Below are 27,087 nucleotides of genomic sequence, written 5' to 3' on the forward strand. Positions count from 1 at the left end.
ACATGCCAATTATCCCTGTTAGGGATTTACTATTTCAGTCATTTAATACAATATCTATACTACATTTGATGCTTTCATGATGGCTTGTTCAATGTTGACTAAATGGCTACAGTCAGTACGATGTCAAGAATGTTCTGACTTTTAATATTTATTACTTAAATGACAGACTGAGGCTGGTTCAACGTTAGCACACGTAAGCGTAAATTTTTCAACAACATTTTAAAAATGTTCTGTGTATTTATGCAAATATTGACAGCAGCAAAGTCGCTGGAACATTTTTGGTTCGAAAAAACGACGTTATTCAGTGAAGTACTGTGGAAAATACCTTATTTCTCCCGTTTACCAACAAAATGGTAACCTTTCTATTTCTTTCAAAAATAATAATTTCCATTTCTGTACAGGGTATTTAGTATTAAAAGAAAAAGTTTATTCATTTTAGAGTAAAATCATGTTGAGCTACTTGCTTTATTCACAACGGGAAATGAAAAATCGACTTTTTGCATTGTAACTCTGTATTTTTCAGACCACCATCCAATTGTTAGTTCTACTACGTATCTATCTTACTGTGTGTGCGATGTTTGTTTTATAACAAATTATTCTACACATGTAATTCATTAATAACGACACATAAATTACCGCTGTTCCACCCTAAACCATTATATTTGGAACAATAGAATATATATATATTATTATGACATCTCATTGTCTATCTGTATTTTATCAAAATGAATTACAGATCAGCTGATAAAATAAAACTTATACGGAGTATACGGTTAATAGCATATGCAATAATTTAAGTGTGATTATTGATTAATTATATTTTTGATTAGCTATTAATGCATTTGCTCTACATTGTAACTGTTAATCTGCTGTGGATTAAGAGAGATCAACAGAAAGATTATTTTTGTGGTTGTAAAGGCTGAGATTCGAATCAGTCTTTTAACAGAAAGTTTATTACAGATGTTAGTCTACAAACAAACCTGAGACTAGTTTCCGGAAATAAACTTAACAAAATTAAATAATAAATAAATTCATCACAGACAAAAATAAGTTACCAGCTAAACAATGACTAGACTACCTACCTCTTAACTTTAAGACAAGTAAATTTTCATCTGTAATGATAACATCAAAGTTTCAAAACGTAAGATTTATATTTCTTTATGTCTCAAGACAAACGGAACGATTTTTTGAAGAATGCAGAAATGTCAGTTTTTAGTTCCAAGTGTGAAAATCCGTATAATTCAAACTTTAATGGTCAACTTGTTAATTTCTACAGGGCGAATTAACGTCTACTACTATTAATAGTTAACTAACAGATAGCTGTGGTCAGTTGAAGAGCTTGAAGTCAAAAACAAAACAATAAGAACTAGCTTATTAGTTGGACAGTTTGTATTAACAATCAGTAAAATGTTAATTCAAATACAAAATAATATTAATAATAAACAATATGATGTTTAAATTATATAATTAGTTTGATATCAGTAAATATTCTAACCCTAATTCCATTATGCAGTTGTTTAAATCATTTGAAGACAACTAAAATTTACTAACATAATCTTGTTTACTCTGAAGCACGTTGTACACGCAGCTGATGATGTAAATGGTATCTCGACCAATACTATCTGTCGTACTCCAACTGCCCTGATGAGTTTTGCTAACTAATAAATATTCTCATCTGTATTTAATACATTACAACACTCTTTTCTTACTTTTGTACACAAGTAAAATCAGTACTTCAAGTTCAAGACAAGACAGAAAATATCTGTTTTATAATCAATGATGTCGAGAAAACCCACTTGTAGAGAAAAATATATATCTAAAAACGGCTCGTTTGGGTTGATAAAATATTTTACGTAGAGAAGCGAACAATGTTTCGACCTTCTTCGATGATCTGATGATGACCGAAGAAGGTCGAAACGTTGTTCGCTCCTCTACTTTAAATATTTTCTCATTCCAAACGAGCCGTTTTTACATATATATTTTTCTGTTTTATAATGTTTATCCAGAAAAAAATACAGTGAGTTAATTTAAATCACCGATAATACCTTTAAACAATTAAGCTAATATGAAGTTAGAAATAATATACAGTTAATCCAATAATAATTCATGGAATAAAATGCGTTATGGCTTAATAGCGTATTATATTTGAATTATCAGGGTTAATAAAATACCAAATACAATAGTAAATCCATTACATCCAGTTTATGAATGTATGTTTTAAATTTTTATAGTTTATACAACGTAACTGAAAAACAATAGAGGGCAGTAAGAAGCAACGCCTCTCAATCATGGAGGGTGAGGGGATAGATGTGAAAGATGTCCAACTACGAAGAAGTGAGTTACATGGATATGGATTTTCTGTGCTTGGAGGATCAGGTCTGGGATTACCCCCCGTAATATATGAAGTTGTTGAAGACTCGCCAGCAGCTCTATGTGGGGTGGTAAGTTAGTTATAAAACTTTAGAAAGTGTCTCAATCGTAAATTGCTTATCGTACTTCCAACTGAATGTTTGTGAAGTTAAGTCTGAAGTGAACCGATCCGAACAATGTGTGAAACTAAAGAGTATAAAACTACGTAGTATACGAAACATAACTTACTAAAAGTGCTTCTAAGCGCAATATTTTGTGTTATGGAACCTCAAAGAGTTTGATCAATTGCGATCTTTAAAAGCGGACTGAAATTAAAATATGACCTTATGTTTTTTCTTATTGGTAACTTAGAACGTGAATAAATAGTAACTTGTATGCAAATAAAAATGTAAACAGTTTGAAACTTGAAGTTTTATGTATCTCCTAACGCATCTACATCCAAACGCCGTATTTTTCAGTTGGACTTTTTATCAGATTACGTTCAAACTGTGCCATAATTGATATTGGACTTCTACTGTCTGGAAAGGATTCGAATTAAACTTACCAAACATCTAATGTTTAATGTTATTTGTAATTGAATAACCGAAGAAATTAATTAATGTACAGTTATCCTTTAATGAATAGTATAGGCTATAGTAAAAGGTATTTTTATTAAGAATACCTTCTTGTGCTTTAATAATTGTAGGTATTGTCTGCACTTAGAACTAGTATTAGTGGTAATTAGTTTATGCACTTTTCAGTTACTTGTGTTAGGATAATATATGTACTTGATGCTGGTTGTGAGTGTTGAAAGCTGTTGAAATGTACTAGGAAATTTTCTGCTGGATATTAAACAGAGCAATTAAATACATTTAAAAGAGAGTATTTTGTAACAAGTGAAAAACAAAATGAAACTGTAAATATGTGATGTGTAAGTGAAAAATGTGTATTATAATTTTACTAATGAAGTGTATTTGGGAATGCTTTAAAAGATAAACCATTGATTATTGTAAGCAGTACAGCTAATATATTTTGTTTTCTTGCCTTTTTGTAATAATTTTACATGTAATAAAACTATTTATGTACCAGAGGAGTTTTGGAATACCTGTAATTTGGGACTTCAAAATTTGTTATTATTCATCTGCTTTCCAGACAGTGTAAAAATAAATGTAATGTATTAAACCCAGATTGAAATGTAAAAGTCAGAATTTTTTTTCTGTAACCATGCCTTTGTACTAGATGTTCTGTGATATGTATTTTACTCGTGTATGTGATGATAATGAAGAAAAATGCATAATGCGTATCTGTAATAATCAAGAGCCACAGCCTTAACTTACCATTCGTGAATTATAGTCTATGTTATTACCAAAAATAAAACTAAATAAGATTACAAAAGTGCTCAGAATTGTTGTAGAAAATAAGAATGACTTGTGGGAAAATATTAAGCACAAATAGTTAAATCATTATTTGAAACAATAGCTTTTAACCAAGAGTTACGTTATATTATATTTGCTATTTTTCATTATATTCTACTATCTCTGTTTCATGTATATCAGGATGGAATAATCTTACAAAGAAATGTATGGGATCATTTGTTGTTCTGATTAACTCAATGTTATGTAAAGGAAAACAAAAATTTGTATAATTTTAAATTATTATCTAATCCATTAAACATGTAGCATGGAAATATATAATTTTATATTCATCTTTGTAAAATATTGCTTATTTTGAAGGATTGTGTTGTATCATTATAATATGTAATAAAAATTTATAAGGTTTCCATAAGTAATATTGAATTATTTAAATGTAAACAACAGTTTGCTTATAATAACATAGACAAGACATGGAGACAGAAGATCATTTGGTCTTCTAAGGTTACCTTTCATACAAAAATAATTAAATAAAGTAATAGGATAAATTATTTTGATTTTGTTTAATTTTTTCCAGCTAAGTTAACCATGCCCATTCTTATTGATTCAAGTTCGTAGTATAAATAACATCATAAAGTAAACCATCTCCTATGTCTGTAATATGAGTAATGTATCAACCATTGCTGTATCTATCATATCTCAGCAACCTGAAGAGTACTGGTATTAAGCAAAAGTTTTCTTAAAACTGGATATAGTTGATACATGTGTAATGTAATTGGGATACTATTATGCATTCAAAACGTAAATCTGTTACACCCTTATATTCGAGTTTGTGATTCCAACTTTTTTGTTCCACATCTTGAAAAGACTCATGGGAAGACTGTTTAATATATTAGAAAGTGTAATATCGGAATCAAGCACTCCTTAATTTTCTTTGCTGCAGAGGAAACAAGACCATAATCCATGTATACTAATATGTTGACAGGATAAACTGCTCAAATAGTTTCTTTAGGAGCTATTTTCCTAACGTGCTATAAGCACATACACAGTTTGGGCATTTAATCGTATCTGTGTAGATTGTATTAGTGATGATGGTACACATTAATTATGTACCAAATAATGAACGACAGAACTCTGTGCAATTTCTTTTATGTATGTGTGAACTTGTCATCCCTTATAAATATAATTTCTTATAGTATGTAAGTTATGTTACTTAGTTGATTGGTTTGGTGTTTTATGATACAAAGTGACTAGGCTATCAGTGTTGTTATGTAACTTACTATAGGATATTAAGTTTTGAATCTGTCATACATACCGTTTCAGCTGTGCTTTAGTTTTGGTAGACTCAATGACATGACAAAGGAAGTTAAGATAGGTTTGAAAAAGGAAATAATAAAGTATAGACAAACACAATACTTTAAGCACAAATGCTTTAAGTATTTATCTGAATTAGTAGATATATTACTTACAGCTGCAAATAAACTGTTAAAAAAAATTATAAAAAGATGCAACTAGCCCATTCACATATCTAGAGCTAAGTTTAACTGTGGTTTCCTAATAGAGTGTAAGTACATATTGAGAAACAGTTGAACTGATATCTAAATTGTATGTGGAACATGGTACAACAGAATCTGACGTCAAACGTTATCAGAGTTAATTGTTTCTTTTTATATGTGACTGAGAAGATGTTTGAAAAAATGTTTCATAGTTTATCATAAGTGCTGCCCAAATTGTTATCAATGTATACATGAAGTATGTTGATATAATGTATATGTTTAATTGATCAACAGTAATAATTTATATGAAAGTATTACAAAATTTGTGTTAAGCAATTTTAATGTTCAATGTATTACCTGTATTGAAAGGGATGGGTAGAGAAAGACTGAAAAAGTAATTCTCATTTAGGGTATCAAAAACATTTTGAGATGCCGTTACATATGCCAGTTTTAAGTGTTATAGAATGGGGGCCATCAAATTAGTTTTAACTTGATTCAATAATTTCAGTATGTTTGCACCTATGGCTTTAAGATAGCTAGCCTATAATTTAGAAGTTAGACACTATGTAAATTGAAGTAATTTTAAGCTTGGTAATAAATATTTTTTGTTTTTAATATTATTTTACTTAATAAATATATTTATATATAGTAATAAACTTTTTAAAATGGACTATGGATTTCCTTGAAGAATATTTTAAGGTTTTCATAACCTCATCAGAAATCATCATAGTGGTTAAGGTTTAATTTTGTATTTAATTGGTTTAATTTGGATAATGTGTTAGATAAATTATTTTTGTGGAGAAAATCCTCTTTTATTTGTAGTTCATCAAATCAGTATGTGTGTTAGACTTAAACAAGATATTATTGTTTTTTACCATGGGTTTAATTGCTACAAATCTGACAGTCAGGTTTTATAAAAGAAAGGAACCTTTTTTTTTCTTCAAAAATTGCTGCATTAATTTCTAAGTGTAAAAATTGATGTGGAATGAGCCTTCTTTTATTATAGAAATAATAGGTAAGAGGTGTAAATTGTATTTGTTTCATTACTATGTTTACTGCCTTTGAATATTTGTATCATTTGATTTTGAATATCAAATTATAGATAACAGAAATATCTGGATTTATGCAAATATACAAAGTTAAAAATTAAGCAAAAGTGAATAATTTATTGAAAAAAGATCTAGAAATAAGAAATACAGATTTATTGTGAATTTGTGCAATGTAACATTTTAAGTATAATTGATGTGAAAATTTCTAAAGCATGGTAATGTATTTTTTATGGTAATTTTGTTTATTGAAATTTGATGAAGTTTGTCTTCTTGACCAATATAATAAGTGGAACAAATTTAAATTCATGGTTTAAGTTAGTCAGGTACCTTTCTAAAATTGTAGGTACATATACCATCATAACTAATAAGTGGAATGTGTAAATATTTAATTGTCTTTTTTAAACAAGTAATTCTGAACCTCGTATTCTTTTATTGTAAATGTTTAGTAGCTTTAAGTTATGGATAGGAATGTAATTTTTAGCTTAAATTTATTTTGTTTTAATTAATTAATCAGTATTGTGATCAGTCTTTTATAAGTGTGTGAAATGAATACAGGTGTTATTTTCTTGAAATTAAATTTCATAACCTGTTACTGAAGTGAATATTCTTGGCTGGGAAGTTTAATATACTTTAACTTTGAAGATCTAAGTATTTTTTTAGATGTTAATTGTCTATTAATTTGAAAATGTGTGAAATTACTTCCATTAATCTGCTGAAAATGAATAGCAAACATTTTCTAAAATGAAGTGTTACAAACAGTTTTTCCTCCGAATCTTTGGTATATCTTTCCATCTTTGGAATGACAGTTTTCTTATTTGTCAAGAATAAGAATTGGATACATACACGTATGTAATATCATCATATAGGAAACCAAATGTTCCAAGCTTTTATGATGTGAAATGGCATACCAGGCACAGTCAGCCAAGCAATGAAATCTTTTCAAAGTTAAGATTTATTGAATTGCAATAGATATTTTATAAAATTGAGGGTGGTTTAAATGTAGTTGTATTTTCCCATCATCTGTCTCAAAAAGATTTCTTGTTCATTTTATGGAATTTTCCAATGGAATTACTTGATAAGTTTGACAGAATGTTCATAACAAGAACAGACTGTTTTACAATTATTTTGTCTATATCAAAAATTATACTTCTTTGGAATTGAACTTGTGTAGGGATAATAACATTTTAGATTTTGACATTCGGATCTGTATAAACATATTTGACCCACGTCCGTAAATGTTCCATTATATCTAGATTCAGTATGGAGTGACAGTTCTTTTATTTATTTTTTTCTGTCATGACCATTAAAAGTCAATATTTTGTGTGACCTATTGACAGTCATATGGCTTAAAATTCTTGGCATCACCTAATATCCATGTGTATTGTTTAAGCAAATTGCTTAATACTTTGTAACAGTGTACTATATGGGTTTGAGGGTATGTAAAATACAGAGGGCACTTACAATTTGATGAGATCTGTAATTTTATACTTTATAATCTTATATAGTTTGTTCTTGTATTCATAATGTTTTTTACTACTAATTTTTACACATTTTGAAAGGACAGTCCTAAAAGCTTGTTTGTCTGGTCTATCAGAATTTGTCAGTAAGAGATTTTAGATGTAGTATTATGGTGCATAACATCTAAACTGATAAAACAAGGTTCATTAATGAGTTATAAATATACTTTACCATAGTAAGACTGACACTCATTTTAATAACACCATTCTTTACTGGCTTAAAAAAATAAGTGTAGAAAGGAAATAGATATGTTGGTATTTCATTAACATTTACTAGTTGAATGCTACTGACCAGGAGGCATTTTTAATCAAGAACAAAATTATTAATGCCACAAGTGTCTTCAGCCATTCCTCTGTTAATTGAAATAAGAACAGTTGCTAATCACTGCTATATTTTTACGACAAACAGGTTTACAGAATGATCAGGACAAGCATATGAACTTGTTGCATATTCTATACCAGTTCTGTTTTTTTTCTTGATCTAGATCGGTACTTTTGTATGAGGTTTGGACTATGTACATTTAAATTGAAAAATAAACCCCTGCATTGTGTATCTCAGGACAGCTGTTGCGGGTATTAACACTTTTACTAATAAAGCAGAGAACAACGTCCTCACGAAATACCCATGCATTCTTGTGACTTGCCCAATAATCTACGCTTATCTGTTTGTTGAATAAATTTACTATTTACCCATTGGCATGTAATAAAATTGTTTTCGTTCATATTATTTGAACCTTCCCTACTTTTAAATACAGTATATATGTGTACATAGGGTTATTGTAGTGACCTGATTTGCATATGAAATATCATGGAAGCAAGTAGTAAAACATGTTTATGACATAGTAGTGGTTGATGACTTTTGAAACATTTTTTTTAAATATTGCGTTATGTAGTATTTTGTCGATACACACGTTCTAGCTGTAATAAGACAGATTTGAAGTGATACTTTTCGTGCACAAGTTAAATACCACAAAATACGCGCAATTTTAAAACGCTTTCGTCTCATTGATTTTGATTAATTTTCATTTTTATTGTTAAAGGCATTCCTGTAATGTAACTATATATATTATGCATCTCTTGTTTGTTTATATCAAAACGTATAGACATTATCTAACTGGAAAGTCCAGTTCTTTCAGCCAAGATGTATGTTTATTCAGATTACATAAACCTATTTAAATTTATAATACATGTTATCTGGTTATTATTGTAATTATGGGAAAATATTATCCATTCATGAATATGTTCACAAACAATAGCAAGACGATATCCACTGGATCCCTACTTCGAGAATCCGGATAGAAAAATATGCTTTATAAAAATCGCTAAGCTGTATTGTGTTTGCGACTATTCCATAGAATCAGATGCCAGTGAATGAAGACCCTCTAAGTTAAACCAGTAATTTATTTTTTAGCTAGTCTCTTTGTAATAGTGAGGTGTAACTGCCGTGCAACTGAGAGAACGAAAATTATTTTATATATGCGTATGTTTATTTAAAACAATTCTACTTTATCGAGACCTTCGGATCACGTTAGTTGCCTGAGGCTAATGCTTAACCAAATGACCCAGTTTGAATTTCCAGCTAGATAACACCCCAGCCTGACCGACCTATCACCCGCACCAATCATGTCAAAGTTTGTATTCGAGTTTCCCCTTTGATCGAGGATATAATACAAACCAACATCTTTGTGTAACAAACATTAAGCACAAAAACCATCAGGCAATGATATTTCTGAGCACTGATTTATCAACACTTTTTCTAATTACTGATGTGATTTACGGTGGTGGTAGAGATTTGCTTTAAAGTTTAACTTTAATAACTGACTACAGAAGATAAATAACTTTTAAATCTGGTGATTTTGATGGCCAAACTCGTTCTCGTGTTCTTTGGGCCAATCTTGGAACAAGTATTTAGAATTTCAGCAGTAAGAATTGGTGAAATTACTTTCTCAAGCAAACCAGCTTCTTTTGTGGATAGTGTTTACTAAAAGATGAATCTGATTTACGATAAGGTTTATGTAATCATTTGCTGTCATCTTACTTCGCATAAATTATAAACCCTAAACTATTCCAACATAAAGCTGTCCAGAGTCCATCATGGTAAACTAAAGGCATCCATGATTGCAAACTTCTTTCGGTTCTATTATTTTATTGGAAAGTGTAAAAGATATCCATTTGATCAAAACACATTTTTTCACTGATTTTTTAGTCCAAGGTAAGTTTTCAGTAGGTTTTTTTCATATTTTGGTGTTATTAGACTTTTCTAAACGACAGATCTACTGTGGAAACTCATCTTGCGCAGTTATTACGGGATAGTTTGATGAAGATCAGTTGCTGTTTTAAGCTATCTTTTTGCTTTACGTACACTTCTGGCGCTATCGATTTTGTGTTTTTCTCATTTTTAGCGCTTGTCTGTCAGTTTAGTGTTTGACCATTGTTATATTTATTTGATATGCTTTTATTTTGTAATAGCCAAGATGATATTGCTTTTGACACTGTTCTTTTGGTTACACTTATTAATTCAAGTGTTCGTGCCCCTGGGCATGACATGGCCAAGCGTGTTAAGGCGTTCGACTCGCAATCCGAGGGTCGCGGGTTCAGTCTTGGGGGCGTTATAATGTGACGGTCAATCCTACTATTCGTTACTAAAAGAGTAGCCCAAGCATTGGCGGTGGGTGGTGATGACTAGCTGCCTTCCCTCTAGTTTTACACTGCTAAATTAGGGACGGCTATCGCAGATGACCCTCGAGTAACTTTGCGCGAAATTAAAAACAAACAAAAAAACAAAACCCTAGGAAGCTTGCAAGACATTCACCTACAATCATGTAGCTTTGGTAATTTGATGATTTTTTTTAATAGGAAATGTTCAGAAACTTTATCTGAAAAACACACTAATGTATTATTCGCATACGGACAAATTCGCAGTTGGATTACCATATGACCTCATTTTCCTCTCTTAGAGACACCAAAATATAGAATCAGAAAAAGGTGATATGTTTCCTTTATTGTGTTCACTCCTTACACATATCTTATCAGAGGCTATAAAACTGTTGTTTGTTATTTCATTTTCGTTTTTGGGTTTTTAATATACCTTGATAATGACCTGAAGAAAAGCTATGGTCAGATTATTTTCATATTTCGATAGAAAAAACGGGAATTAAATTATAATATAGAATATGGAAACATGAGAACTGGAGTAAAGTTGGACTGATTCTCAATTCAAAGAATGATTACTGTTTGTACTCAGACATAGTAATTAATAATAAATGACTCTGTGTATATTTTCTTTTAATGTGGCAATTGGAAATATGACGATTGTTTTTAAATAGCTATTTGCCATTGCAGGTAGCGTGACATACGAGCTGGATATCTGTGTGATTAGTAGATTTCTTGTGCAATTTAAATATTGCATGTGTAAATATGTAATCGTAAAGTTAATATGTTTATCAATTACTACCAAAATTAAGATTGTTCTAGAGACTTGCAGAACTGAAAGAAACAGCCCAAAGATCGTGTTACGATTATTTTGATTTCAGCAAAGTAGCATGTAACGTATTTTTGTTAATACAGCTATATATATTCGAAATATATTTGATCTTGGATTAAACGAACTAAAACTTGCCAATTTATCAGTGAATTAAATCTTAAATATACACTACTTTACTATACTTTAAACTGTTTGTCGAAACAAGACAGGATTTTAGGCACAAGCAGGTATTCTTGATAGAATAAAAACACATTTGTGGTTTATGTGATGCTATGTATTAAATATGCTAATAAGAAATTAAGTTCCTTTTTTAACTTAATATTTACGTTTGGAAAGGAAAACAAAAATAACAAATGAAGGCTTTGAGCTTGGTGCCTGTTGTACGTAAAATATGTTAGTATGGAGTAAGTCCCCCACACTCCTTTATCGGGGAATAGAGTGCTCGACTCGCAATCTGAGGGTTGCAGTTTAGAGTCCCAGTTACACCAAACATGCCCTTTAAGCCATTGATAAAATAGAAGCCCAAGAGTTTGTGGTGGATGCTGTTGACTAGCTGCCTTCCCTCTAGTCTGTCAGTGCTAAATTAGGGACGACTAGCGCAGATAGCTCTCGTCTCTCGTGTAGTTTTACGCGAAATTCTAAACAAACCAAACCTTTATCGAGATTCAGACATACTCCCATTTAAACTTAAGTGTTGTACAAAGGTTTATATCCAGATAACATACAGGTCGTCTTGTTTGACGTAAGCGTCTGATGAAGTTGCTGACTATGTCTTTTAGTGAAGTCTTGTGCTTACTGAAACACCAGTAGAGGATTTCTTGTTAATAGAGACAGTTGTCCGTCACTTTAGAAGTAGATCATATTTCTTAAGCATGTACGGAACAACCTATTTTTATAGTTGCTGACGTCAGTCGTCAAGTGTATACATGTGAATGTCAACGATATATATATCATCGCAAATTTATGTTTCAGAAATATTGTTAGAAAGTCCAATGGAAGTATCGCTGAGTGTTTGACGAGTAATTTCGTAACAGGACGGTCGATTATTGTGTGATAAATACATTGAATTTATATTTCCTCCGTTGTTATAATCCCTTTGTTTTTATTTAAGAGATGGCCAATTTCGTATTTATTGGGGATGGCCGATTACAGCTTGTTTACGACAGATATATTTTTTTCACGATTTTAATTAAGGTTATTATAAAAAAAAACAGATGCTTTATGTCTGATTGGGCTACAGTGGAAATTCAACCATCATCACCTTCAGAGGTAATAAAAGCTCCCACTTAGCATTAATAATATCAGAACGAATTTGTTCTTTCATTATTCTACTTCGTGGCCATTGAATATTTATAAGCTTACTCAGAGGTAGAGAGTTGAGACCTGAGAAATACGCATCTCATCTCCATAACATCCTAACCCTATCTACTATCTAGTGAATCACAAAACAACGACAACAACAAAATTATATGAAAACATTCCAGTCAAACTTTAGACTCTGTTCAACTACATAATTTGCTAATTCTTTTTTATTATTTCTTTAAATATGACACAATTTGGTAAACATTGTATCGATGGTTAAGATATAATAGTGTTACCTTAACGTGTCCTCACCCCACGATTACTTAATTGCACGTTAAACGTAGACGTTATGAAACTACTCAAAACACATGTTAAATTATTAAACTAGCCTTCTTAGTGATTTATAACGGTGTACTAAGTGATTGGTTTAAAAAAACACAAAGAAACGAGGTAAATATCATTAAGTACGGTTATAAAAAAGTGTCCGTTTAAAACCATCTTTAGAGTACCTCAACACCAACAATGGCTGTTTCACAGTATTAGGCAAAACTGAAGCTCATTTTACTTATAAAGACGCCTAAATATCTGTATACATGTTTACGGAGTGAATGAAAATTTTACTCTTTTTACAAATTTCTGCCCCCCAGTGGCTCAGTGGTATGTCTAAGGACTCACAACGCTGAAAACCGGGTTTCGATACCCCTGGTGGGCAGAACACAGATAGCCCATTGTGTAGCTTTGTGCTTAATTCAAAAACAACAAAAAAACAATAAATTTTTAGTAAGTGACTTTTCCAGACAAATGTTTAGATAAAAATGACAAACCTTATCGCTCTGATTTTTTCACAGAACTCTTCTGTGTCGAGTGCTAATGATCCATTCTATTTTCGTACCGAAAAGGATAATAGTATATATACGTATAAGGCCCGGCATGGCCAGGTCGTTAAGGCGTTCGACTCGTAATCTGAGGGTCGCGGGTTCGAATCTTTTTCGCACCAAACATGCTCGCCCTTTCAGTCGTGGGGGCGTTGTAACGTTACGATCAATCCCACTATTCGTTGGTAAAAGAGTAGCCCAAGAGTTGGCGGTGGGTGATGATGACTAGCCGCCTTCCCTCTAGTCTTACACTGCTAAATTATGGACGGCTACCACAGATAGCTCTCGTGTAGCTGTTCCCCGCTAGTACAGCGGTAAGTCTATGAATTTACAACGCTAAAATCAGGGGTTTGATTCCCCTCGGTGGGCTCAGCAGATAGCCCGATGTGGCTTTGCTATAAGAAAACACACACCCTTGTGTAGCTTTACTCAAAATTCAAAAACAAACAAATGTGCGTATAAAACGAACGATGCACTATTTTGGGCAATTAATTAGATTTTCGGGTAGGTTGATGTAGTTCGTGATGTGTAACAAAATGTAATTGGGTGTACGTGCGCCCTACGCTTGGTATTACTGGCGCACGAAAATATAGCTCATAAAAAGGAAACTAACTGGTATAATAAAAGAATTTAAAATTCATAAAGACAAGTAGGGGTCGATATATACGTAGCCTAGCTAGCTATAATAATATAGGAAGGTTTAATGATACAAAAAAGTATTGAAACAAGAAAGTCAAAACTACAAAAACTGAGTCACTTAAAAAAAGTTGTATCCCTACTTAAGCATAATTACAGTGATTTGCTTTTGTGTTGCATTAAAGCTTTCTATGTTGCTTCACAAAATATAGATTTTTTTATTATATTTGTTACATTAAAGGAATATAGCTGGTGTTATGCCATTTATTATAAAGTTGGAAGGTTTTTTTGTTTGTTTTTTTCTAATGCTTTTAACCGTTCTATACTAATGTAGAGTTTAGTTTTTTTTTGTTACTGTTGATGTGACATCTCGAAGAAACCGTAGTGATGAAGAGGAAGGCGTGGATAAAAGGTAACATGTTTCTCGCCAACTGTGTGTTTTCACACAGTGTGAGCTTAAGGGTACGTTCTGTGAAGGCTGGTGTTGCATTGTTCTGGCGTTTTGCGGATGTTTTAAGCACTAAATGAATAACTGAAAACAATTACAGACATCCTAATATTTTACTTGACTGTTAAATCCAGTTACCGAAAATCATAATTATTCGTATCAGACTATGAATTCGAGGGACAATTATTTGAATCCCGTAGTCACAAAAGTGTGCTTCACGGTTTGAGGTCATGTTGTCATTCGTAGGCTACTTTAATCAAATAGTGGAATCTGTCCGTTCTCGACTCGTAATCCGAGGGTCGCGGGTTCGAATCTTCGTTGCACCAGACATGCTCGCCCTTTCAGCCGTGGGAGCGTTATAATGTGCAGTCAATCCCACTATTCGTTGGTAAAAGAGTAGCTCAAGAATTAACGGTGGGTAGTGATCACTAACTACCTTTCTTCTATTCTTACACTGATAAATTAGAGACGGCTGGCGCAGATAGCTATCGTGTAGCTCTGCTCGAATTTCTAAAACAAACTGTCTATTCTTGATCAGCTGCCTTTCCTCTAATCTGTCATCTAAAAATTAGGGACGACTAGCTTTAAGAAGTTGATATTTTAATTGATATTTCATATTTCAACAATTGTTTAGTAATTATGTACGTGTGACATGTATATACATTGTATGTGTGTATATGCTCCCCGCTAATACAGCGGTATGTCTACGGATTTACAACGCTAAAATCAGGGGTTTGATTCCCCTCTGTGGGCTGAGCAAATAGCCCGATGTGGCTTTGCAATAAGAAAACACATACACACACGTGTGCATATATGTGTGTGTGTGCATATATATACATATATTAAATCAATGAAAAAACAGGCCCCAGTCATAAAAACGAATCTGGAGACGTTGCCTGAGTTGATGTGTTTTTTTGGGGATCGCAAATGATTTGATTTCAAATATGTATAGGTGGATTTTGGTTCTTTTATTTTTCGATGGTTTTTATTTTGTTTTTACTTTGAAATACTTCTCTATATTTTTTAAATTACATCGAAAATCTACGGTTAAAAAAGAACTTTTAAAATTTTACGATTTCTAAAACTATACATTGCATCTTAATATACTATTATTCTGCACCTTAATATATTATTATTTCTTAGAAGATATGATAGTATTATAGTTTGTCCCCTGCTGGTACAGCGGTAAGTCTATGGATTTACAACATTAAAATCAGGTGTCCCGGTGTGGCTTTGTTAATAGAAAACACACAAACATGTACTACAGTTTGTGGCACAGGTTTGAAATTTCTTTCATATTGTTCAGATACAATAAACTATTTTTAGAATATAAACTAAACTTCAGCAAAGACAACGATCAAATTACGAAGTAATGTTTCTTTTTTTTCCTTCTGCTGTATAAATTCGAGCGTAATTTGGTTTTAAATCTTAATATCGGAAAAGAAATTGTAAAAATTCGATTGAAAACTTCTTTAGAATTTTTTCTTCTATTGTAACTGGAATTAGGCTAATTTCTTCTATGCTTTTGTTTGTTACAATCATCTTATTTTTCTGTTTATTTCAAAACAAAATATTTTAAACTTGGCACCCCAATTGTGTATCATGAAAATACAAATCTAAAAATTTTATTAATTTATTTTTTAGACGATAAGTCTGTAGGAAAAAAGCCCTCTAATAGTTATCTAAACGGATAGAAGAGTGGCTAGGTGAAAAAACAACAACAGAGGGTTATTATAAATGAATTTTGATCAAACTGGTTTAATGTCTTCGGACCTTTACTGTTTCTGATTTACATCAGTGACGTCTATTTGATGACACTATGAAGGTCTTTGGTGTTGCTGGCTATGAGGAAGGTGCTGCTGCTGTTATACAAAAGGATTTAGATCATCTAGTAAGTTTGGTGAATAAATGCCAGATGGGTTTTAATTATAATAAATACAAGATAATGCAGGTGAGTTACTGTAGTTTGAATTAAAAGTATATATTGAATCGGGATAACAATTGATTGAACAATGTTATGAAAGAGAGGAATCCATGCAGGTTTTCAGATTGTGTCTACATAAATACTGAATACAAGTCTAAAGATATAATATCATTGTATAGGCCACTGGTTTGGCCACTTTCTCAAGTTAGAGGTCTGTTTGGGGTATTTGAGATTTTTCCCCTTGTTGTCCCTAAACATTGTCATTTCTGGACCCCGTTATGAAACAAAGGTTTTATGAGCCAGGAAGTTTTGTTTGGTGATTGACGTCTTCCAAGATATGAGAGAAGTGTAATTAATTTATGTAACTTAAAGTTTGAATTTGTTAGAATAGTTTTTTACTTTTAAATGTTGAGGAGAACGAATGAGTTGACAACAAATGGATGTATTAAAACTGACAACAAATGGATGTATTAAAACTGACAACAAATGGATGTATTAAGACTGACAGCAAATGGATATATTAAAACTGACAGCAAATTGATATATTAAAACTGACAACAAATGGATGTATTAAAACTGACAACAAATGGATATATTAAAACTGACAACAAATGGATGTATTAAAACTGACAACAAATGGATGTATTAAGACTGACAGCAAATGGATATATTAAAACTGACAGCAACTTGATATATTAAATTTGACAACAAATGGATATATTAAAACATGTTTAGTTGAGTAACTTTTCAAATAGGAATAAGAACTTGAGTTATGTGTTAAGACATGAATAAGAAATTGTTCAGTTTGGTGAGGGGTTGAGTTAGGAATAAGAAGCAGTTCAGTTGAGTGACTGGTTAAAGGAATAAGTGCTCGAAATGGCCAGGTAGGTAAGGCACTTAACTCGAAATCCGAACGAATCCCCGACATACCAAATATGCTTGCCATTTCAGCCGTGGGGACGTTGTAATGTTACGGTCAATCCCACTATTCGTGGTAAGAGAGTAGCCCAAGAGTTGGCAGTGGGTAGTGATGACTAGCTGCCTTCCCACTTGTCTTACATTGCTAAATTAGGGACGGCCATCCCAGATAGTTCTCGTGTAGCTTTGTGCGAAATTCAAATCAAACCAAAGGAATGAGTTTTAACTGAATGACGTGTTTAAGTTAGAATTTACCCATTTGAGTGATTAATTAAAACAGGAGTTATAACTTGTTCAGTTGAATTGTTGGTTTTAATACATTAATATATTTAATAAATAAATTTCTTTTCATAAATCATTTCAACTGTTCTTAGTGATTTATATAAATACACCTGTAGAGAGAAATGAGAAGAAGCATTTCTCACGTGTGAATCATTTGGTTTTATTTGTTGTAAAAACTGAGCATAGGTTAAGGAAATTGGTCGGTTACAACTGCCATCTACACAGTTACCTTCAGTGTAATACTAGGGATTATTTAACCCACCTACGATTGTGCTTAAGGTGCAATATGTTCTCCGTTGAAAATCACAAGTCCTGTAAGTTGCAGAAAAGCAGGATTGGTTCTCACGGCTGTGATGGAAGTGAAGAGTTTGTTCACTGGTATTTGTGGTTTGGACCTTTAGATCTGCAGCCCTTACACATTAACCACTGGAACATGCCTTACACAAATCTGCCTTAAGCGTTATATCATATAGTTCCATAACTCACCGCTAGGTTAGAATAAATCATATTTTTTCATTTTTGTTTAAGAAATCCAGAAAGTTTATCTTTTAGAGAAATGTCACAGAAAATAAACGATTCAAGATAATTTCTAATACAGAATAGTACAAGTGAAAAATAAAGTTTTATGTAAATTAATGTGTACATTTTTTATTGTTGTACTCAGAAATAGTGTGATACTTTGAGGTTTACGTGTGCTGTGTTGTTGCTGCTAACAAACAGAGTGATCAAGACGTGTTTGGAATATTTCTTTTTGGTTTTTGAAACAAATGTTGCATTAATAAAGAGGTACAGCTGAAACATAATTTTTGGAACATCTGTGTCTAAAACTGAGTAGACATTAAAATTAACACACACTGATTGTTTTTAATGTTCCAATCTGTGATGATATTCGATAACCAAATGTGATCAAACAAGATGTACACACATTTTTAATAGCTTCGCCAAACCAAACAATGTTTAACTCTACTTCTTTCTGTACTTAACAACGTATCTATAGTATATTAAAATAGCCCACATAAAAAATATAGTAATTACCAGAGTATGACTTGTTTTCTTTTGTTTATTTGGCTCGCAGTTTGAAGGTCGCAGGTTCGAATCTCCGTCATACCAAATGCTCACCATTTCAGCAGTGGGGGCGTTATACTATTAAGGTCGATTCCACTACTCGTTGGTAAAAGAGTAGCCCAAATGTTGGCGGTGGGTGGTGATGATTAGCTGCCTTCCCTCTAGTCTTACACTGCTAAATTATGGACAGCTAGCGCAGTTAATCCTCGAGTAGCTGTGCGCATAATTCAACATAAACAAGCATCAGCTTACGGTCATAAAAGGGGGAGCAAAAACTCGAACCATTGATTGTTACGTATGCTGTGCTCCTAAAGGTGCTTAAGAAATTCAGTTCCTGCAGTATACGTGTATGCATGTATACATATATACATTTAAAAATATTTGTCCACCCCTCGAATCGTAAGTGAAATGTCCCACTTATCAGTACGTTTTCCAGGAGAACATAGAATGAATCGTCCCAGAAAGGTAGATTAGTGGTTTCGATGTGCGTGTATCCGAATTGCCAAAACATCGCGAATTATTTGAATCTGACACAATAGAAATACTAAGTTCTGGATATTTGGGAAAAATAATATGTAAAAGTAACAGCATTGATTTGTTACACACGATATTTGAAACGTAGTGTATATATACGTATATCTAAAAATATTTAGGTGGGCCGAAATACAGTAAAAACAATAAATTTTTGTTCTGTAGATTGACAAGTTAGCAATGTTCTTAGAGTGACCGTGTATGAACAGGAACCACAGATTCATGTGGGTATTTTGGAATTGATAGGAGAAAGAAACCTCATATCAGTCTTGTTAGTAGGTATTTATATAACATATCAGAAATGTACGACTAGTCGTGCGTTTTGTGCTTGGGTTTCACATTAACTATACATACGTCTTTGAAATGTTATAGAGGTTAATTTTGAAGCCTTGTATTTGTCATCAACTCGATAAGCTTTTAATACAATAGCAGAAAGGACGAGGATACGGAACACCTGCTAGAACGTAATTGTGAGCGTGCCTCACAGAAAAGCGGTAGTTATTCCAGCCATAAGTAGTACAACATTATATTAGGACAGTGGTCATTAGAGTTTCTCTTTATGCGTGTATGTAAGTATACTTTATGCGAGCCATATGGGTACAAAACTAGAACAATATATAATTTATATGTGTGTGTGTATGCGTGATATTTTCAGGAACTTTGGTTTGGCCTAGAGATATAATAATAGTAACTACAGAAACTCATAGAACGGATGAAAATGTGTTTCAGAGACAAACTGTGAAATTTATAACTGATTGAAGTGGTAGAAAAAGTTGGATATGAACTGGGAATAAAAGCAAATAATTCCTTGTTAAACAAAAGAAGAGTGCAAAACAGCTGGACGTGTTCGTAAAGCGAAGGACAGCACATCTCTGATGTTGGAGAGAGAGAGAGTTCTGGATTATATGTGATATCTGGATAAACATTAAATTAGTAAATTATTGGATTAAAAAAGATTATTCTTTCTCATAGCGCAAACAATAATATTTTAGTTCTATATCTAAAATAAGCAAGGAAGAGAAATGCCACGTGTACATACATGTAAGTATCCTCATATTTATACCCTAGTGGCACAGTAATATGCCTGCGGACTCATACCACTAAAACTTGGGTTTTGATATTCATGGTTGGTGGGTGTTTTCTTATAGCAAAGCCACATCGAACTATTTGCTGAGTCCACCGAGAGAAATCGAACCCCTTATCTTTGCGTTGTAAATCCGTAGATTTACCGCTGTACCAACAGTGTTCCCCGTGGTGGGCAGAGCACAGATAGCCCACTGTGTAGCTTTGTGCTTAATTCCAAACAAACAAACAAACCCTCCCTACTTACTACATACTGCGTTTTGTAATGTAATTATATTTTCAATTTTATTTTCCACAGCGTGCGCGATTTTAATTAACTTGCAAAATGGTTGTCATGTTATAAAACGCACATTTTTTATCCTACTGTCTCTACTGTAATCCTCTCTTCTGTATGTCTGTTTGCCTGTTCAACTTGTATGCATGTATTTTAATGTTTGCCTGTTAGGAAGTTTTGCTTTTTGTTGTTTCACTATCCTTTAACATAATTGCAGTTTTTCGCATATTTATCTGTATTCCAGTCATTCTGCTTATAATCCAGTTTGTAATAAGTAATTTTTTTATCCTGTCATTCAACTATTTATTTGCTGTATAAGCCTGAACTATCTGTGTATAATTAATTTTGTTTGCCATCTAAACTTAATCTGTCTGCATATACTTCATTATGTTTGCTATCTAAGCCTAATCTCCCCATAAATTCTTCTTTTGAATAGTTTTAAGCGTAGTCTGTCTGTATATACTTCTTTTCGTTTACTATTTAATCAAGTTATGTACCTACGTATATCAACATTAGTTTAATATGGTCCGTACTGGCGTCGCCTAGTTGTTATTGTGTTAGGAAGTTCTGTGTTCGAGCCGAAATTTACCTTGGACATACTTCAGTCTATAAGCTGTGGGAAGCGTTATAACTCTGACAGTCGATCTCGCAAGGTCTCCCATAACATAGTGGTTAATGTGCTTTACTCGCAATTTGAGATTCACGGTTTCGAACATTTGTCACTAAACATACTTGCTTTTTTTCAGCCTTGACGACGTTATAATGTTACGATCAAGCGCACTGTTTGTTAGTAAAGGAGTAGCCACAGAGCTGGCGGTGGTTGACAGTGTTAATTAGTTGTATTCTATGTAGTATATCACTGCTAAATTAGAAACGGATGGCGCACGAAGCCGTCGTGTAGGTTTGTGCGAAATTCAAAACAAACTAAATCAGTCTCGCAAAACAACAAAGTCACTCCATTGTAGAGCTTTGCATTCACCGGCAATAGGATGAGATTCATGGACATGGGCTTGAATAAGAAACGACAAATAAAATATAAAAAAAGATTACAAGACTAATTTAACACAACAGCCAGGGAAGAGGGAATAGGTCATATATTCATCTGATCATCACAGGTCAGCAAAGGTCTAAAGTCCGATGTCGAATTAGTTTAAGGGTAGCTGTGTGGACGTCGTGTGCTGCTGATAGATTGTCTTCCCCTGACTCTTATTAGCAGCTTCTGATCAAGGATAACAGTGTTTGAACGTTATTTATTTATTCATGTCGTATAAATAGAAAAGCCAATTGATGTCAAGAAAGTTGGAGTAACAACTGTATAATTTCTGCCATGTGTTGTGATAGCTATGTTAATCAGTTAGTGTGACATTATGTATCAGAAATGTAAACCGTTTTTCACACTTGCACTTGCTTTGTACTGGAACAACGCAGGGTTAAGATACGATTGATGTTACAGAAGAAAGTATTTTAATGAAGTTGTGATGTATAAGTTGGAAAATCATCTTCACTTGTAGTAAGAACGATACGTCTTTATTATTAATTATTACCGAAGAGCATGTGACTTGCAATATGAAGACAAAGTTTGGTTGTTTTTTTCTTGCGTAGGTAGACTTTTTTCTGTGACAAACGTTTAGTATCAAACTATATGTGTATGCATTTTGCCTATATACGTACGTGTATATATATATAACCCATACATTTCTATGTGGAGAATTTATTGGTTTTAGTTGGGTGATTTATAAATTAAAAAAAAAAAATTCAGGAAGATCATACTCTCTACCCTAACTTTTCTTGCCATCAATTTCTACAGGTTTTTCTTTTTCATTCTCTCTTTCTCCTTTAATAAGAACATTGAACAAAGTACGATTACGTCAGTTTTTACGTAAATATCTCTGTATATGGATATACTATACCCAGTAAACCTAACGCTATAGAGAGAGTAAATAAAGTGAAATTAGGTAAGCAGATTTTGATATAAGCACAAAATTGCACCATTACTGACTATTATCAGCATGTTAGAACGTATAGCATATTGCATATAGAACTTCCATTTATTGTGTAGAGATATAATCAAGTTAAAAGGGAAGGTAATCTGAATAGACAGCAATTCAAAGCTTCGGCGTATTGGTTTATACGCGCATCACAAAGACAAAGAAGGTTCGAACTAACAGTATAGCTAGTTTTGCAAAGCTCTTTGAGGTAGGAAACGAGGATATATATTGTTGTATTTCTGGAACCTACCGCATCGTGCGTTTTACCCTTATAGTGATGCTGCAAATCTTATATATCTATTTATGAATTCAGTTTCAGAAGGCTTGAGTGTATAGAATAAATAATACTCGAGTAGTTGAATACTTCATTCCTGTTTCTTTGTACGAATCTCTTCATGTGAAGCTGGCGAACCGAGATTAAGGCTGATAGACGACGTATCTCCACCACAATATGTGTTCTACCTCACAGTTACATTCAAAACTCGAGGCATATTTGTATCCAACATGATAACTTGTACCTTGGGGATACTTTTAATTCATGTACCGTCTTTAATTTAATTTTGTGTATGTTTATCGTGTGTATGTGTGTAATTATACCTATATAAACACACAGTTGTGTAAACTATGTAAGATTTTTGTGTGTACCCATTTACATTTTCTGTCTAATGAGATGGGATTAGGGGTAGAATATTTCCTAAGTTTAATCTTATGATGGGGTTATTTCCTGTTGAAGAATTTATCTTGAAAGAATGATCAAACTCTTGTTTTCTTTGAAACAAAAAAAAGAGAGAGCCTAATAAGGCATAAATGTGTGCGATGCTGTATGTATGTGAACAACAAATCTTGGTATTATGTGGGGTATTACTATGTGTATTGATCAGAAAACTAGTTATTATAGAAAATCGTTACTTTGATATGGTAGTTAGAAGGGATGAAATGTGCCGTAACCATGACAATGTTGTAGGTGTTTGTCTCGTGATAGTGTTTCATTATTCCAAAAACTTTCAAACAGATCTGATGTTAAATAGAAGTTGAGAGGTACAACTTTTAGTGGATTATTTATTTTTAATTTTTATTTAACTTTATTACAGCGTTTCGACCACTCGTGTGACCACCATCAGGTAACTCTCGTTTGACGATGGCCAAACTAGTGGTCGAAACGTTGTAATAAAGTTAAATAAAAATAAATAATACATTCTGGACTTTTATTTAAAAGGCACAGCATATTTCCTTTCCTCACAATAAGACATTAACTACCAATGTTTACTTTGTCAATTCTATTGATCACAATGCAAATATATGATATCTGTATTACTACATCGCTGTGATGTGTTAAATTATTTTCTTCAACTGTTAGAAATTAGTAATAATGACAAATACGAAAAACAAGTAGTTTGAAAGAGTTAGGACTTGTCAAGAAAAGTATTTGTTATCGAAACATGTCCTCTGTATATATTTCTAGTTTTAGTACATTTTACTGACGTGTTGCAAATAACCCGAGTTTTTACTGTGCACAGTTCACTATACTTATATAATGTTTAATTCTGATTTTTGTGTTTGTTCTTACATTGACTGAGAAATGCACTCTTCACTTTTATTTACGAAAAAGGAAACCGAACAAAATATTTTGGCTTTTAGTGCTGCTTCTTTTAAAACATTTTTCATACTTCTAAGTGTGAATTAATTTTATGATAGAACTGCGTAACTTTACACGCAATAATACATACTGTTGATATAAGTACAAACATACTTGTAAGATTCATGTTTTTCTGCTAGTTCGTTTCTAATGTTGTATCGGTGCTAATTGCGCCGGACTGTGGATATGAGTGCCCGTGGCTCGCGCCATGTTACCACCAAAGTAACAAAACAAATAATAAAGCTCCGGACGTTGGAGTCGCGTTGTAAGTGTAACAGTCAAATATAATTATTCGGACTAACAAAAGTAGTTTAAGAGTTGGCGGTGTGTGGTGTTGGCTGACTGTTTCCACTCTAGCTTACCACTTCAGAATTAGGGACGGCTTGGTTAACGTAGACACCCTTCGTGTGTGTGGGTTTGGGCGAAATTTAGCAAACAATTTCAAATGTTTGTGCATTTAGTGACTTATCAGTGATTACTGATATTGTACAATAAATCAAAAGGGGACCATTGAAAACGTGCACGGATCTGACTCTTACCCATCTGAAAATATCAGCTTATTTAAACAACTGTTTCTGATAAATATCAGTTATGTTAGCTGGTGAAACGGAAGCAAAAGCTATAATCCTGTACGAAGCAAATATTTCAACTATTAAAATGTTGGTTTATATGTTACAAAAAATGCGTTGGCTTTGGATCTATAGCGAAACTTCGTATTTTAAAAAATTTAAGTAAAAAGAGTAATATACTGCTCTTAGAAATTCACATACACACACCTTTTTTATACGTACAAAATCAAAAAGATTTATTTATTTTTGGCGTATTCCACGTTAGCCTATTTAGTATATAGTTTAAGTGCAATTTAAATACTTAAAGAAGTTGTATCATATTGATTGTATCGCATTTTAAGGGTTTTGATAATTATATCGCATTGTTTAAATCATAATTGCTTTGCTACTTCAAGCAACGTTCACGAAGTTTGTTTGATAGACTCTACCACAAGTAATGCCATTTTTCTGTTTCTCACCATTCAGTTTTGAATACTATCATCTTATATGTATTCTCTCGGTGTGTAGCCATTACACCCATAATTATTAACAGTTAAACATAATCATGCCAGTTTATTCGATAGTTATTTTGTATTTGAACCAAGTTATTGAAATCATATTCAGAGTAATTCTTGTAATGGCGACATCATAAAGAACGTGTAAAATTGGCTCTCACTTCTGATTTGGTTGAGGTTTTTATATTTCAGCCACAATGACAAAGTCAGTGGTTCTCAGAAATTTCGTTCGCAGACCAAACGTACCACCAGTCGGTCCTATCCCACCCGCTTTCGCATTCCACTTAAAAAAAAAAAAAACGCATCGGAATTAGTATAAGAAAGGCGCTGCATTTATAAAAAGTTCAATTTCAGACCAAGCTTACAGATCACGTGGAAGATCCTTTCGAACAACCAGCGATGTCGTGATCACACTGAAAAACCACTGAGTAAGTTCATGATTTATGATAACCCCTACAATATGGAACTGGTTTTATCATCTACCTGCTTTCTTTGAGTCAAAGTCCAGAGGGTGTGTGTGTTTTCTTATAGCAAAGCCATATCGGGCTATCTGCTGAGCCCATCGAGGGGAATCGAACCCCTGATTTTGGCATTGTAAATCCTTAGACTTACCGCTGTAGTAGCGGGGGGCGCAAAGTCCAGAGGAGTAGAATCGAAAATCTATTTATACGTGTAACAATTTGTAATGCATGTTGTTTTTGTTTGTCTACTTCACTGATGCAATCTAAATTAACCTATGCAGCCGCATGTTATTTTTTTGTAGTTTAAGTGGATTTGTTATATATCTTTTCACGTACGAAAACAGTTTATTGTTATATCTTGCAGTGCAAGTTAGTGTCTGAAAAAAAATCACTTATCTGACCGTGACAGCAAAATTACTCAGTGCAGTTTTTTCGTATCTAGCATTTTTCCGTTATTTCGGACTCTGTTAACTTCTGGTGCAATGCGTTGAAAGGGTGGTTTGGACCGTGTTATTTTTGAGATTTCTGTATATAGGTAATCAACCAAATGTCAGATAAATCTGACTTATGACTGTCACAAAACTGACGTTGTAATAATTTTCCTCCTTAAAATATAGATGTTTGATTAAAGCCTGTTGGTCACGACATGCGCTAGAGCTTGATATTGCGAGCGTTTCATTTGATAACAATTTTGAGAGAAAAAAATATATAACGTAGGGTGAACCCATGAGTTTAAGACGCTGGATGTTAGTGTGATTAGTATATTTCTGTGTATTTTTTATATTTAGTCCGTGAAATAAAAGAATGGCTTATTTTGGAATGAAAAAGTAAATTCAAGGTTTGACCAGATGTCATAAATGTAATTCATCACAAGCAAAACTTTGATACAATTATCTAATTGTTTCGAACGATGATTTTATTTAAGGTTAAATACGATATGGTAGGATTGTCCTCGTTTCTAATCACACTGCAGAACATTGTATAACATCATGAAGTTACCATACGTCAAAGTGAAGGATATGAATAATACAACAAATTGGATATTTTAATTGGAGGGAGTTTATTCTTAACATGTTCTGTAGTATACCACTGGTCACACATTTAATGTCTTGACCACTTATAATAATGCGCATTGTGCGTAACCTTTATCGGGCCATGCCTTATCGAGGATATTGGATTAGTCTTTGATAACTGAAAGTGACATCCAACGTTGTGTCGCTATGGTTACATAGTGGTGATGATTAACTCTGCCACTCACTGGCCATTTTCTAAATAAATAATACACAGTACGCGTTACATGTTGATTAGCTCCCATAGCGACAGCGTGACGTGGGTT

General features: G+C 32.8%; 1 protein-coding gene across 9 annotated transcripts in view; it reads left to right on the forward strand.

The window, feature by feature from the left end:
- Nucleotides 1–2,214: 2,214 nt before the first annotated feature.
- Nucleotides 2,215–27,087, forward strand: part of LOC143246287 (uncharacterized) — a 106,013-nt gene continuing 81,140 nt past the window's right edge. For 4 of the 9 annotated variants that reach the window (XM_076492754.1, XM_076492747.1, XM_076492749.1 and 1 more), the window contains exon 1: nt 2,303–2,441. Coding sequence is in view for 5 of the 9 variants with exons in the window: in XM_076492757.1 (XP_076348872.1) it covers nt 2,289–2,441 (153 nt within the window). In the remaining 4 variants the exon portion in view is untranslated. Of the gene's footprint in view, nt 2,442–27,087 lie in introns of all 9 variants that reach the window. The other 5 variants (XM_076492752.1, XM_076492753.1, XM_076492757.1 and 2 more) reach the window with 4 other exon arrangements.

This window comes from Tachypleus tridentatus, chromosome 3 (assembly GCF_004210375.1).
Source record: "Tachypleus tridentatus isolate NWPU-2018 chromosome 3, ASM421037v1, whole genome shotgun sequence".
Taxonomy (NCBI): Eukaryota; Metazoa; Arthropoda; class Merostomata; order Xiphosura; family Limulidae; genus Tachypleus; species Tachypleus tridentatus.